The sequence below is a fragment of the Rhinopithecus roxellana genome, chromosome 11 (assembly GCF_007565055.1).
Source record: "Rhinopithecus roxellana isolate Shanxi Qingling chromosome 11, ASM756505v1, whole genome shotgun sequence".
Taxonomy (NCBI): Eukaryota; Metazoa; Chordata; class Mammalia; order Primates; family Cercopithecidae; genus Rhinopithecus; species Rhinopithecus roxellana.
Window position 1 is genome coordinate 78,972,890 of NC_044559.1, and position 17,036 is coordinate 78,989,925.

Below are 17,036 nucleotides of genomic sequence, written 5' to 3' on the forward strand. Positions count from 1 at the left end.
TAGAAAAAAATAGCCAGCCATGGTGGCGGGTACTCAGCTACTCGGGAGGCTGAGGCAAGAGAATGGCGTGAACCTGGGAGGTGGAGCTTGCAGTGAGCCAAGATCGTGCCACTACACTCCAGCCTGGGCGACAGAGCGAGACTCTGTCTCAAAGAAAGGAAAAAAAAAAAGGGAGAAGAGAGTCTAGTGGTTCTATTGTTTAAAAATGCATGACAATAAATATTTTGAAAAGAAAATCTATAGGTCCATAGTGGACAATAAAAAATCTGGACAGTTAAACAAAACTTAAGGGTCTCTTTGAGTTAAATGATAATAACATCCTACCTCTATCTCCTATAATATGGTGGGTAATAATAATCATCAAAGTGATTATTAATCCTTTTGGTTCTCAATAACCTTCAGTAAGGAAATTGTACAGGTTGAACATCCCTAACGGGAAAATAGAAATTCTCCAATAAGCATTTCCTTTGAGTGTCGTATCAGCACTCACAAAGTTTCACATTTTGGAGCAACTCAGATTTTGGATGCTGTATATTTGGAGATTAGTCTAGTTGCCAAGTCCTTAGTACAGGGATTCTCAAATAATTGTGTGCTTGTTAAAAATGAATTTCCAAGTTCATCTCCAGAAAGCGTTAGAGTTAATCTGTATGGAAATCTAAATTTTTATTTTATTTTATTTTTTTTGAGACGGATTTTCGCTCTTCTTCCCCAGGCTGGAGTACAATGGCGCAATCTCGGCTCACCGCAACCTCCACCTCCAACCTCCACCTCCCGAGTTCAAGCGATTGTCCTGCCTCTGCCTTCCTGAGTAGCTGGGATTACAGGTATGCGCCACCACGCCCGGCTAATTTTGTGTTTTTAGTAGAGACAGGGTTTCTCCATGTTGGTCAGGCTGGTCTCAAACTCCCAACCTCAGGTGATCTGCCCGCATCGGCCTCCCAAAGTGCTGGGATTACAGGCATGAACCACTGTGCCAGGCCTAAATTTTTAGTAAGTATTCCAGATGACTGCAAAGCAATTAATACAAGGATTATCACTTACATTTTAGCAGGACTGCAGATACTAGGAAACAACTTTTGCCACTGGCCTTATGCCTTATACCCCAGATACAAATTCACCCACGTCCTGAAAATAAACAAGGGGCCATTAAAACTAGAATTTAGGCCAGGCACAATTGCTAACACCAATAATCCCAGCACTTTGGGAGGCCAAGGTGGGCGGACTGCTTAAGCCCAGGAGTCTGAGACCAACCTGGAAAACATGGCAAAAAGCCAGTCTCTACAAAAAAATTAGCCAGGTAGGTAAAGGCTACAGTGAGCAGCGATTGTGCCACTGCACTCCAGCCTGGGTGACAGAGCAACATCTTGTCTCAAAAAAAAAGGGAAAAAAGAGAAATTTTATGTCAAGTTTCCTTTACAATACATTTCAAAACCACTATACCTCACTGGATCCAAACATGTTTGCAATTGTACGGTTCACAATGGCTGTATAAAAGATCTCCTGCTTCTTTGAAAGTGGAGCATAAACGACTACCTCTCGTTTAGGAGGAACTTCAAGAGCAACATCAGACTTCAGTCTTCTCAATAAGAAAGGTGTTAAAATCTAAAATTAAAACATGAACAGAAAAATATGAGTATTAAACATTCTTATTTTTTCAAGGAATACTGTCCCCATATACTCCTTTACCTTATCTTTTGACTTCCTATATAAGTAATATCAAATCTCAAAAGGTGAAAATATCTTCTTGAGATTTTCCCAGACCAGACCAAATGGTAAACTCACAGTATTTGTCCGCAGCATTTCAGAATTTACTTTTCTTTTAAAAATTGTGAGAATCTCAAATAATTTTAAAAGTAAAAATATAAAGGTAGCATTTGTATTTCTTAGGGTTAAAGTTTCAGTTATAGCCCACTTTTAAAATGAGATTTTATCAGAACCATACAAAAGGGGAAATAATAAAAATTTTAAAAAATTGTTTTAAATAATGAGTACAAAAAGTAGAAATAATAAGACCTAGTATTTCGTAGCACAAAAAGGTGACTACAGTCAACAGTAATTTAACTTTTACATTTCAAAATATAAGGAAGAATATAACTGGAGGCCAGGTGCAGTGACTTACGCTTGTAATCCCAGCACTTTGGGAGGCCGAGGCAGGTGAATCACCTGGGTCAGGAGTTTGAGATCAGCCTGGTGAATATGGTAAAACCCCATCTCCACTAAAAATATAAAAATTAGCTGGGCTTGCTGGCGGGTGCCTATAATCCCAGCTACTCAAGACGCTGAGGCAGGAGAATTGTTTGAACCCAGGAGGCAGAGGTTGCAGTGAGCCAGGAACGTGCCACTGCACTCCAGCCCGGGTTGACAGAGCAAGACTCTGTCTCCACAAAAAAAAAAAAAAAAAGTATATAGCTGGATCATGTGTAACTAGATCATTAATCCAGGATAATTAAAATTAAAATTTAAAAAGGATAATAAATGCTTGAGGGGATGGATACCCCATTCTCCATGATATGATTATCATGCATTACATTTCTGTATCAATATCAAAACATATAGCTCATAAATATATACACCTACCACGTACCCAAAAAACTAAAAACTTTAAAAAAACTTAAATTTTTTAACAGAATGAGGTTTTAGACTCAGTAAAAAGCCAGCTGACCTAGTGATGCAGACATACAAGTTTCTTCTGTAAGGTCTAAAGTTTCAGGTTTAAAATTATTCTCTTTCATTAGCTGAGGTGGTTACAAATGATTATCACATTTATAAAGAGAACACAGAAGCAACAGACAATTATGCCATTATTAAAATATTTGGGTCATTAAAAGAGCACAAACACTTGTTTAAAATCATTGTAGGCCGGGCACGGTGGCTCAAGCCTATAATCCCAGCACTTTGGGAGGCCGAGACGGGCGGATCACGAGGTCAGGAGATCAAGACCATCCTGGCTAACACAGTGAAACCCCGTCTGTACTAAAAAAAATACAAAAAACTAACCGGGCGTGATGGCGGGCGCCTGTAGTCCCAGCTACTCGGGAGGCTGAGGCAGGAGAATGGCGTAAATCCGGGAGAAGGAGCTTGCAGTGAGCTGAGATCCGGCCACTGCACTCCAGCCCAGGCAAAAGAGTCAGATTCCGTCTCAAAATAAGTAAATAAATAAAATCATTGTATACTCTAGGTCAGCCGTGGTAGCTCACACCTGTAATCCCAGCAGTTTAGGAGGCCGAGGTGGGCAGATCACCTGAGGTCAGAAGTTTGAGACTAGCCTGGCCAACATGGTGAAATGCCGTCTCCACTAAAAAAATACAAAAAATTCAGTCAGGTGTGGTGGCGGGATTATAGAATCCCAGCTACTCGGAGGCTGAGGCAGGAGAATGGCTTGAACTTGGGAGACGGAGGTTGCAGTGAACCAAGATCATGGCACTGCACTCCAGCCTGGGCGACAGAGACTTCGACTCTTTTAAAAAAAGTGATAATAATAAAAAATAAAAAATTGTATACTCTTTATACCCCTGCCTCCAAATAGTAACAATAGTTTACATATACTAATCATATATAATACAGCTCATTTTCAGGACTCTGGATTTAAATACCCAACAGGTATAGGGTTAATCACAGACTATTACCAGAGATAGTAAACACATTAACAGTGTTGGTAACTACAGATACCAATCCAAAAACAAATATGCCCACAGGCAAATCAGGAAAAATATGTAAATGTTTCATAAATATGCCCACAAACATGTCCGGCCAGGCGCAGTGGCTCACGCCTGTAATCCCAGCACTTTGGCAGGCCGAGGCGGACGGATCACGAGGTCAGGAGATGGAGACCATTCTGGCTAACACGGTGAAACCCCGTCTCCTACTAAAAAATAGAAAAAATTAACCAGACGTGGTGGCGGGCGCCTGTAGTCCCAGCTACTTGGGAGGCTGAGGCAGGAGAACGGCATGAACTCGGGAGGCGGAGCTTGCAGTGCGCTGAGATCACACCACTATACTCCCGCATGGGCGACGAAGCGAGACTCCGTCTCAGAAAAATAAAAAAAATAAAACATGTCCACGTCCTTAAGAAAAACATGAAATAACGAGATATTTTTCTACCACATCCACTGACAAATATTATAGTTTGATGTTAACTGAAATGGCAAATATGTAGAATAAGGGGCACACCATACCGCTGAAACACATGTATAAAAAAAGTATTTATATATGTTGTTCCTAGTATACAAGCTTTCTAAGCGGACAGAAACAAGTAAGAGTTATACAAGACCCATCTACCAAAAATTAGCTGGACCTGGTGGCTTGCACCTTTGGTTCCAGCAACTCAGGAGGGTGAGGCAGAAGGATCACTTGAACCCAGGAGTACGAGTCAGAGGCTGCAGATACCAACCTAATGACCAACGATGGCACCACTACTCTCCTGCCTGGATGTCAGAGTCTCCCAAAAAAAAAAAAAAAAAATCTGTTGGCCGGGTGCGGTGGCTCACACCTGTAATCCCAGAAATTTGGGAGGCTGAGACGGGCAGATCACTTGAGGTCAGGAGTTTGAGACCAGCCTGGCCAACATGGTGAAACCGGGTCTCCAGTAAAAATAAAAAAAAATTAGCCGGGTGTGGTGGCACACACCTGTAATCCCAGCTACTCAGGAGGGTGAGGCAGGAAAAATCGCTTGAACCTGGGAGGCAGAGGTTGCAGTGAGCCAACATCGCGCCACTGCACTCCAGGCCTGGGCAACAGAGTGAAACTCTGTCTCAAAAAAAAAAAAAAATCTATTAGTTATACTTTGGAGATAAGAAAGTAAGTGCAGAAGGAAAACAGAAAGTTTCGCTTTTTACTTTTTATTTTCTAAATTTTTATAATATTTAAAAATATCTTACCGTGTACACACAATTTTAAAATAAAAAATTTTAAATAAATAATTTGTAAAAGTTATACTGCTTTTGGCCTTCCATATGGGGCGGAAATAGAAAAGTAGCAAGCTTAGAGAACTTTAAATGGAAAGTAAAAAAAAAATTTTTTACTATGCAATGTTTATGCAAACTATTACCAGACTATTGACAGAGATAGTAAACACATTACCAGTGTTGGTATCTACAGACACCAATCCAAAAACAAATATGCCCACAGGCAAATCAAGAAAAATATGTAAATGTTTCATAAACATGTTAAAACACTTCCGGCCAGGCACAGTGGCTCACGCTTGTAATCCCAGCACTTTGGGAGACCGAGGCAGGCGGATCACGAAGTCAGGAGATGGAGACCATCCTGGCTAACACGGTGAAACCCCATCTCTATGCAAACATTGCATTAAAAAAAGGAAAGAATTCCTGCATATAGAAAATAGTTAAGAAAATATACTAGCGATTTAAAACTATCTCCAACTAATCTGAATTCATTTTGAATGAAAACTTTTTCCTCCAGTGATACATTAAAACATAATTACGACAAAGCATAAAAGTAATATAAACTCAAATTTAAGCACAGTATTGCACAGAATATTCTTATTGCTAGAACATTCAAAAACTGACCCTATTTTTGATAAACTGTTGTATTTGGATAGATATAATAAAAGTCCATTATCATATCTTAATATTAATGGAAATTTGAAGTTATCTTCAATTCCACTGAGCCCTGTTATGGAATTATCAACTACGACAATCACTACAAATGTTTAATCAAAAGGCAGATTATCATTTCTCAGGAATATCTATCTACCTGTATATTCTGTGAGGTAACCTGTAAGTGACCAATTCTGTAAATATTCATTGTCTTGACTCTCTAATTAAATTTCCTAAGAAGAGAAACTTAATCCTTTGCTATACTATATGGATTTAACTACTGATGAGAATGTGATGTCAAAACACATCTCTTCCTAAATAAGTCATTTACCCCAATAATTCATACTGGGACATTTAAAAGCTTCTATAACTATTGGCACATTGAAATTTCGATCATTGGCTAGTCACAGCAGGAAAAAAAGAAAATTTTAAATATAAACACACACGCTTGTGCACATGAACACACAAAAAGACACCATAAACAAAGTTTATCCCAAAAAGTGAGGAGGGGAAAGAAATTCTTCGCAACATACAGACCATAACTTATTTTTAACATAGTTATTATAAACCATTAAGAAATAAATATTCCAACACACGTTGGAATATGGTCACAAGGAACTATCTATAAACATCTCAATTCAGCAATAATCATCCTTTTTAATCTCTGCAACACACTGTAAAGGACTTCTAACCTCAAAACTGGTATGAAGTTTGACTAAGTATTTTCATATGGACGTATGTCACATAAATCTTTTCCGGAGGGCAATTTGCCTTCAAAGAAGCCATCATCTGTAAATTCTAACACATACATTCTAGGAATTCTTTCCTAAGGAAATAGCCAGTAATGGGCAAAGGTGTAGTGTTAAGTAGAGACACTACAACCTTGTTTATATTGTAGAAAATTTTGAAAAGAGGAAGAGATAGGTATAATTAATTATAGTAGAACAGGACAATGGGATAATAAGCAGTTATTAAAAACCACTGATTTAAATCTACATGTAGTAAAAGGAAAATAATTTTCTGGTAACTGTTTAAAAGACTATCTTAAGGAATAATTTTATTTTTACAATCTTTTTCTTCATAAAATATAGATAAAACACACATGTTTACACAAAGACAGAAAAGAGTCTGACTGTCATATAACACAACACAATCATTCCACATACACTGCTAGGAAGTACAATTTTAAGAGGAAGTGATATTTTAACTTTTCAGTTCTCTCTTGCCTCACATTTTTCTCATGAACATGTATAAACTTTAATATCAGAAAAAATGATAAAGACTTCGAATAAAATTGCTACACAACTGAGAAGCTTTTCAGGCTCACGTGACTAGATTACCTTTGAAAGTTAATGTTTCTCTAAATTAAAGATAGGTAGGATGGGGTAGGAATTACAGAAAGCAATAAAAATAGATGAGACAGCAGTCATGCAAGGATGTAAATTATAAAAGTACTATTGGCAAGCATTCCATAAAAACCATTCCATAAAAACCACAGATTTCTGTTTTGTGCTTGACAAACTTCTCTGTAACCACTGGGGTAAAATGAGTATACTATCTGAAAAGGACAAAACTTAGGTAAGCACTTGAGTCCTGTCATAAAACTCAAGAGAAGAAAAAACAAAGGAGTCATTTAAATGTAGGAGGACCTTCATTTTTCAAATCTACACTACAAAGGATTAGACAGGTGATCTCCAGAGTTCCTTTTATACTCTATCGAGCCTATGGTTAAGCAGAATAAGAAAACATAGAAAACCTGGTGCAGCATATGCAATACATTCTGCTCTCTTTCTTTAGCAATAATATCTTCAGCAGTTTCAGAAAGACTAGTGATGTCAAACCAAGACTCAAAGCTGGAAGAGAAAAATGTTTAAGTTAACCACATAAATTCAGTTATGTCAACATGATACATGATTTATTATTTACAGTAATAATCTGTGATACTGAAACATAGTATTGTTGTACCAAATCCTTAGGTGCAATTTTTAAAAATTATAATGGAAAAGAACACATTCAAACAACAAAGATAAATTGATTGGATTTTTGAACCATCAAGAACTGTGAGCTTAAAGGGAACACTTTTCTGATTTATAAATAGATTAACAACCGTACAATAGTATAAAAATCAAATAAGATTAAGGTATATATTTATAATTTTACTTTACAAAAGTGAGAACTATCTCTGAAAACCAAAGTCATATGATTTTCTCCACCAGTCTTAAGTATGGCCCACTACAATATTTTAAAATTCAACATATACATAACTTGACAATATTATACATGCTTATTCCTTCCCAATGTTAAAAATATACATATTACAATGAGCAATTAAGTATGAGCATGCAGATTAATAATATATAATAGGTAACATTACATCCAACTGTGGAAAATGCTAGTAACATTTATGCAGTAGACTAGATGTTCCCAAACTTGGATCACCAGAATGATGTTCAAGAAAAGATTCTCAACTCCTATCTTGACACTGTAATTCAGTATGTCTGCATAGGACCTGGAATTCTTGTCTTTCAATAATAGCGCCCAGAGTCACAATAAGGTAGCCTACCTTGAGACACCATTCGGTAACCAGATTTGAAATAAATTCCCAAAATTTAAAATTATTTTTCCACATCCAATTAGCTTACTTCCTTCACTGATGCCAAAACAAGTATAAATTACCTTTTTTGCCCAGGTTATATTTCTGTTGTAATCAGTTTTAGATTATGTTAACAGTACCTCCTCCTCCATTCTGAAGTTACTAATTACTTTCTGAAAACTACTTTTATTTCTGATTGTATTATATAAGCTAAGATTCAAACATAGTTTCCAGAATTAAAACACTACGTTTACATTGGGAGACCCCAGTTTTAACTTTGGCTCTGGTGCTAACTAGTCTTACCTTGTAACAACTCTACACCTAGGTTTTCTTTTATGTGAGATAGGGAATAATTTAACAACTCTATTGTCTCTGGTTGTTTCATGAGGATATAATGAGAAAAATCCATCTTAAAATGTTTTACAAAGGTAACATATAGAAGAACCTTATTATAAAAATATTATCTTAAAGTAGCATTCAGCAGTCTTCCTTTAACCAATGCAAGAAGTTTTAAATAATCTTTTCTTAATCTGCTCTCACATAATTTGTGACAGGAGTAGAACATACAATATACACCAAAAAGAACTTGCCAAATATTTGGCATTTTAATTCAGTTACTGAAAAGAAAGTAATTTTAACTAACAGCACAGATTTTTGAGGTTAAATCATTAAATAACTGGCTTACCCACCTTTTCAAGTCATCAAATACATCTGGCAACAAAAAGTTTAGCAATGACCAAAGTTCTGATAAATTGTTTTGCAAGGGAGTACCAGTCAAAAGAAGTTTGTTATCAGCATTGAATCGTTTTAACTCCCTGATTAGACGGCACTTCATATTCTTAATCCTGTGTCCTTCATCTACTATTAAGTATTTCCAATAGCAATGCTAGAAAATGAATTGAGGAAAAAGATTTTTAAACAATGATCTCACAATTTTTCTAACAAGAATTCTAAAAATAAAACATCTATTATGAGGGATTTTATCAAATGCAATTTTATCAAATGCAATTTCAGTAACTACTGAGATGATCATGTTTTCATTTGATCCACTTACAAGGATTCCTAAAATTGATAGATATTTCAGTTCCTGGAAGAGTTATCTACTAAAATATGCAATAAAGCTTGAACTCCACCTATTCTGAATTTAAGATTTCCCTATTCAGACCTTAGTCAACGCAGTTGTAGCTTTCTTTTCTAATGTTTTCCCAAGTTTTCATATTAATGTTATGCTAGACTACTAAAAATTGAGTTTTTATTAGTTCCATATGCACTGAAACATCAAATAGCACTAGAATTTTCCCTTCTTTATTTAAGCAATTTATATTTTCACAGAAAGTCACCCATTCACTTTCACAAAGTTATCATGAAAATGTTTTAACTTTCTCATTTTAATATCTGTGATTTCTCATACATCTTTATCAGGAAAATTTATAATTAATCTAATTTATATTAACATATAGAAATACGAAGTATTTCTGGAAATATAAATAACAATCTGAAAAATAGAGGTATCCTTAAAAAATGGGACTGACAAATTGAGGAAAGAGTATAGAGAATGTTTTGCATTTTGCTTTATATATCCCAAAATAATCAAAAAAGTTTATAGTATTGTGTCTTCTTTATTAAAATAACTAGGAAGAGATTTATTTTCCTGGCAATATGGTAAAACCAGAAAACCTGAATTATCTCTCACTGTAAGACAGCTATCTAAAAATGCCAGATAAAAATATAAAATATCCTTTGCCGGGCGCAGTGGCTCAGGCCTGCAATCCCAGCACTTTGGGAGGCCAAAGCAGACAGATTACCTGAGGTCAGGAGTTTCAGACCAGCCTGGCCAACTTCGTTAAACCCCATCTCTACTAAAAATACAAAAATTAGCCGGATGTGGTGACACACGCCTGTAATCCCAGCTACTCAGGAGGCTGAGGGAGGAGAATTGCTTGAGCAGGGAGACGGAGGCTGCAGTGAGCCGAGATCCTGCCACTGCACTCCAGCCTGGGTGACAGAGTGAGACTGTCTCAAAAAAAAAAAAAAAAAAATCAGGCCGGGCACCGTGGCTCACACTTGTAATCCCAGCACTTTGGGAGGCCAAGGCAGGGGAATCAGAAGGTTAGGAGATCGAGGCCAGCTTGACCAACATGGTGAAACCCCGTTTCTACTAAAAATACAAAAAACAGCCAGGCGTGGTGGTGACTGCCTATAATCCCAGCTACTCAGGAGGCTGAGACAGGAGAATCGCTTGAACCTGGGAGGCGGAGGTTACAGTGAGCCAAGACAGCGCCACTGCACTCCAGCTTGGGCAACAGAGCGAGACTCCGTCTCCCAAAAAAAAAAAAAAAATGTATATGTATATATATCCTTTTATAATGGGTAGGTGAGAGAAAAAAAAAACAAGGAAACAAATGATGAGCAATCTGAAAGCCAAATTAGCAAGTGAACTCAGTCACTTCCGCTAGCACTCAGCAACAAAAGCCCTGGAACCTCACACTCAGAGTAAGCTAAAATTCTTGAAATGATAACATAAGCTCACTGAAATGGAAAACTCGAAAGTTCTAGCCACTGGCAAATGAAATGGACAAGGAAGCTTAACTATTTCATTATAGGACGGGTACGGAAAACAGATTAGAAGGGTCTTCATGTTATATTACTGAGTAGAAAACACAAATTGCAAAAGTGAATGCAGGCCGGAAGCAGTGGCTCACACCTGTACTCCCAGCACTTTGTGAGGCCTAGGCAGGTGGATGGCTTGAGACACCCTGTCCCTACAAAAAAATACAAGAAACAGGTGTGGTGACAGACGTCTGTAGTCCCGGCTACTCAGGAGACTGAGGTAGAAGAATCACTTGAGCCCAGGAGGTTCAGGCTACAGTGAGCTGAGATTGTGCCACAGGACTCCAGCCTGGGTGACAAAGTGAGACCCTGTCTCAGACCAAAAAAAAAAATGAATGTATAGTATGATCATATGTGCAAATTATACCTACATGTTAGCTATAATTATTGAGTATAAAGTAGTTCTCTGGGAGGCTGAGGTGGGCAGATCACGAGGGCAGGAGATCGAGACCACCCTGGCTAACACAGTGAAACCCCGTCTCTACTAAAATTACAAAAAAATCAGCCGGGCGTGGCAGGGGGTGCCTGTAGTCCCAGCTACTCGGGAGGCTGAGGCAGGAGAATGGCATGAACCTGGGAAGCAGAGCTTGCAGTGAGCTGAGATCGTGCCACTGCGCTCCAGCCTGGGCGACAGAGCAAGACTCCGTCTCAAAAACAGGAAGAAAAAAAAAACAGTAGTAGTTCTCAGGTAGAATTACAGGTGCTTTTACATCTTCTTGTACACTACCCTTTTAAAAAATTGGTATATATTACTTTTACTGTAAAGAAATGGTTTATATCAGGGGTCCCCAACCCCCAGGCCACAGACCTGTAGGGGTCCATGGCATGTTAGGAACCAGGCCACAGAGCAGGAGGTAAGCACCTGTGAGGGAGGGAAGCTTTATGTGTATTTACAGCAAAGGGAAGCTTCATTTACATTTACAGCCACTCCCCACTGCTCACATTATGGCCTGAGCTCCGCCTCCTGTCAGATCAGGAGACAATATATTCTCATAGGAGCATGAACTCTATTGCGAACTGCATATCCAAGGGATCTGGGTTGTGCGCTCCTTATAAAAATCTAATGTTGGATGATTTGTCATTGTCTCCCATCATCCCTAGATGGAAAACAAACTCAGGGCTACCACTGATTCTACATTATGGTGAGTTATAAAATTATTATTATTATTTTGAGACACAGTCTCACTTGGTTGCCCAGCCTATAGTACAGAGGCGTGATCTCCGCTCACTGCAACATCTGCCTCCCGGGTTCAAACAATTATCCTGCCTCAGCCTCCCAAGGAGCTGGGCCACTGTGCCCATGTAATTTTTGTATTTATTAGAGATGTGGTTTCACCATGTTGGCCAGGAAGGTCTCAAACTCCTCACCTCAAGTGATCTGCCCATCTAAGCTTCCCAAAGTGCTGGGATTATACGCATGAGCCACTACGGCCGGCCCTATTATTTCATTATGTATTACAATTTTATAATAATAAAAATAAAGTGCATAATAATTGTAATGCACTTGTATCATTCTGAAACCACCCCCCACCCATGGTCCATGGAAAACTTGTCTTCCACAAAACCAGTTCCTGGTGCCAAATGGTTGCAGACTGCTGGTTTGAATTTTTTTTTTTTTTTTGAGACAGACTCTCACTGTAGCACGGGCTGGAGTGCAGTGGCGCAATCTCAGCTCACTGCAACCTCCACCTCCAGGGTTCAAGCAATCCTTGTGCCATTACAGATGTGTACCACCACACCGAGCTAATTTCTGTATTTTTAGTAGAGACACGGGTTTGTCATGTTCGCCAGGCTGGTCTGGAACTCCTGGCCTCAAGGGATCTGCCCGCCTCACCCTCCCAAAGTGCTGGAATTACTGGCATGAGCCTTCAAGCTCGGCCTGGTTTAAATACTTTTTAATGCTGTACACATTCGTCAACTTTGCTAAACTCTTGAGCTAAGATTTCTGTAAATCATATTCCAAAGTTTTACCAGCACACATGCAAAACCTGACAATATTGGTCATAATTATGCAAGTCATTATTCCATTTACGACTTATGTGTTTTAATTTTATGTTGAAACCATGAAGTACTTTCCTATTTCCAAGCAAGATAAACCTAAGGGTACTGCACTAAGAGGGTTCTCACATGGCCAGAGAAAGGAAAAACTAAGCAGTCAAGAATTATAAATGAATGAGGTAGAGCATTGAGGAAGAAGTTCAAAACATCAATAAATGAATTAACAGAAGGCACGAAAGAAGAAGGCACAATTTTTCAATTGTGTTATGCTAACTGGAAATTATTTAAGTAAGTAGCTACAACATCAAGAAAACAGAAATGAAAATGTTAATAAATAGTCCAATAAGATACTCTAAAAATAACTTGTCTTCAAATACTCTTAATTGATTAAAATACAATAGATAGGTAAATTCCGTATATTCAAAGTAACTGTCACAAATATATCTGTAATACATTCAGAGATTAGGTCTATTTCTGGATGATTCTAAGCCATATGTTAAACTGCCATAAGCTTTAATTATATTGTTACAAATGATGGCCTTCATCCCAATCATTCTGTTAATAAAAGTCTCCAGATTCTACAGGTATATGCACAATATAATCTATAATTTCAACAACAAAAAATTAGACAAATGCTCCCAGATGGTGAGAAAGTGGTATAAATTAAGAAAAACATGTTTTATGTATTACAAAGAAACCAATGAAGATCATTTGTACCTGTAACGCATTTCGGTCTCTCATGGCTATTTCAAATGACGTGATTACCACAGGATGAATTTGCAGAGTCCCTTTCCGTTTGTAAATATTTCTTACCAATTTTTGACGTTCTTCCTGGGTTCCATGATATAACATTGTAGGGATCTGAAAAATTTTATATTGATTTATATCAAACTTAAGAACAAAATGTAAAAATTGACTATTTAGAGAATATAAATCATTCTGAGGGAAAAAATATAATTTAAAATTTCAGTTCTATTTTTCTATAGCAAAATAAGCCAAGCAATTCTAACAAATCATTGAACTACTACGGGAGAAAAATGAAAAAAAAAAAAAAAAAGAAGAAGTCAGGCCCAGCACAATGGCTCACACCTGTAACCTCAACACTCTGGGAAGCCAAGGCAAGCAGATCTCTAAAGTCTGCGAGTAGTTCAAGATCAACCTGAAGAAATCCCATCTCTACACAAAATACAAAAATTAGCTGGGTGTGGTGATATGCACCTGTAGTGCCAGCTACTCACCCAGTGGAGTGAGATGGGAGGTTCACATGAGCTACTCAGGTATGAGATAGCAGGCTCACATAGGCCTGGGAGGTGAAGGCCACAGTGAGCCAGAATGGCGCCACTGCACTCCAGCCTGGGCAAAAGAGCAACATCCTGTCTGAAGAAAAAATAAAAATAATAAAAGTCATAAAAACAAATACAAAGGCCAGGCGGGATGGCTCATGCCTGTAATCCCAGCACTTTGGGAAGCTGAGGCAGGCAGATCACCCAAGGTCGGGAGTTCCAGACCAGCCTGACCAACATGGAGAAACCCTGTCTCTACTAAAAATAAAAAATTAGCTGGGCATGGTGGCGCACACCCGTAATCCCAGCTACTTGGGAGGCTAAGACAGGAGAATCGCTCGAACCCAGGAGGCAGAGGTTGCAGTGAGCCGAGATAGTGTCATTGCACTCCAGCCTGGGCAGCAAGAGCCAGACTCTCTCTCTCTCACACACACAACAAAAACCCATAAATACATAAAATACATATAGGTCGGGCATGGTGGCTCACGCCTGTAATCCCAGCACTTGGGAGGCCGAGGTGGGTGGATCACAAGATCAGGAGATCGAGACTATCCTGGCCAACATGGTGAAACCCCGTTTTGACTAAAATACAAAAAATTAGCCAGGTGTGCTGGTGTGCGCCTATAGTCCCAGCTACTACACTCCAGCCTGGTGACAGAGAGACTCCATTTCAAAATAAATAAATTATATATATATAAAAAATGAGGCAGATGGTGACACTACTTCTAGAATATATGTATTTCTCATAAGGCAAAAATGTGCAGAAGGGCTGGGTGCGGGGGGAACGGTGGCTCACATTTATAATCCCAGCACTTTGGGAGGCCAAGGTGCGTGGATCTCTTCAGGCCAGGAGTTCAAGACCAGCCTGGCCAACACAGCAAGACACTGTCTCTACTAAAAATATAAAATTAGCTGGGCATAGTGGCACATGCTTGTAGTCCTAGCTACTCAGGTGGCTGAGGCACAAGAATCGACTCAACAGGGGAGTCAGAGGTTGCAGTGAACCAAGATTACGTCCCTGCCCTCCAGCCTGGGCAAGAGAGACTCCTTCTCAAAAAAAAACGCAGAAGGTAACGTGTATAGAAAAAAAAGTTACAAAAAACAGAAAACTCGCTTCCTCTCTTCTCAACCTTTTGGCAAAGATCAAGTGAAGAATAAGCAGAATTTTTAACAAAATCTCTACCTAAGTCTGTCTCAGTTGAATCAAATTAATCAATGCAATGAAAATCATTCTGGAATATTTTAGGAAAGATGTCAAGGATTTCCAAAACCTACACTATATAAATTTAAATTAGGGTACTCCACAGATTAAGTCAAATCAGACAAAATATTTATACAGGAACCAATATAATTATATGAGTTCTACAATTTAATTCCTACAACAATGAAGCATAAAAAAACATGTAAAATTATAATTTTAACATAAGGAAGCATGTCTTACATCTGGTGCAAATCTTTTGAACTCAGCCATCCAGTTAGGAAGTGTAGACAAAGGGCCACAGACAAGAAAAGGTCCTGGTACTCCTCTCTGAATCATCAATGCAATAGTAGCAATGCACTGAACTGTCTTACCCAATCCCATTTCATCTGCTAAAATGCCATTAATTCCGTTTTCCCAAAGCATCTGGATGAAATAATAGATACTGTATTTAAACTCGGATATAACCAACTACAGGGTTACAATATTTTATTTCTTCTCTTTAAAAAAATCACACCCAAAGATGAGAATTATGTTAAAACTGATATATTCACACCATAAATTATAACAACACTGTGGAAAATCCTTTATCAAAGCCATAAAAGTGTTGGAAGCCATTAACAAGGTAATTTCCACATCTAAAAATTCAGGTTAAAGAAATCAGAAAGTAAGTATTCACACACAAATGTATAACAATGAAACATGACAGAAATGACTCCAGTTGTGGTACATCACATTATTAGGCTATTATAGAAATAAAACCAATATGTTGTATTAAAAATTACAATTCATTACCCTAAGCCATTCCATGCCTTCTACTTGGTACCATCGCATCACTCCTCCCGTGAAGTGCTTTGGTTGTTGAAAAGGTACTGGCTGACCATTACACTTCCGGACTGGGTCAAAAAAGAATTTAGTATTCTGCCTAACCGTTTGAGACAATCTATCTTTAATTATACTATTTGAATCTTTATTTTTCTGAAGATTTTCTACACAGAGATTAGTAGAGGAGTTTTCATCCTGTAGAGAAAAAAAGTTTAATAAGATGTGTTATACAAAATGCTACTGTATGCCACCATTTATCAGAAAATGGAACTAACAAACTCTACTGAGTCCTATAATCATTAAGTATAGAAGACTAAGATCACATCTGGATTAAAAAACTGCAGACATCTCCATCCCTCTACAAATGAAAAACTACTAAAAAAAACAACAACAGGCTGGCACAGTGGCTAATCCTATAATCACAGCACTTTGGGAAGCTGAGGCAGGAGGATCACCTGAACCCAGGTGTCCAAGACCACCCTGGACAACATGGCAAAACCCTGTCTCTACTAAAAAATACAAAAAATTAGCTGGGTGTGGTTGCACGCAACTGCCTGTATCCCAGCTACTTGGGAGGCTGAGGATCACTCGAACCTAGGAAGTCAAGGCTGTAGTGAGCCATGAACACAACCACTGCACTCCAGCCTGGGTGACAGGAGATTGCCTCAAAAAAATAAAAAAAAAGAAAATATAAAAAATCTGAGAATAACCCTTACAAATTAAAATCAGGCACATACTTTTGAAAAGATCATTAGAATTATACCTTTCCTCCAAACTTCTAATATTGTGACACTCAATTTATTAAACTGTTACACAAAAAATACAGTATGCATAAATACGACGGGAAAAAGAGACGGGCAAAAGATACTAACAGATATTTTACAAAAGAAAACATATAGGCCAGGTATGGCAGCTCACGCCTGTAATCCCAGCACTTTGGGAGGCCAAGGTGGGAAGATCACGAGGTGAAG

General features: G+C 38.2%; 1 protein-coding gene across 1 annotated transcript in view; it reads right to left on the reverse strand.

Moving 5' to 3' along the window:
- Positions 1-17,036, reverse strand: part of HELLS (helicase, lymphoid specific) — a 55,912-nt gene that overhangs the window by 11,558 nt on the left and 27,318 nt on the right. Inside the window, 8 exon segments of the mRNA XM_030941204.1 lie at positions 1,441-1,602; positions 6,251-6,282; positions 6,285-6,384; positions 7,315-7,411; positions 8,841-9,037; positions 13,477-13,620; positions 15,484-15,666; positions 16,036-16,260. Coding sequence (XP_030797064.1) covers positions 1,441-1,602; positions 6,251-6,282; positions 6,285-6,384; positions 7,315-7,411; positions 8,841-9,037; positions 13,477-13,620; positions 15,484-15,666; positions 16,036-16,260 — 1,140 coding nt within the window.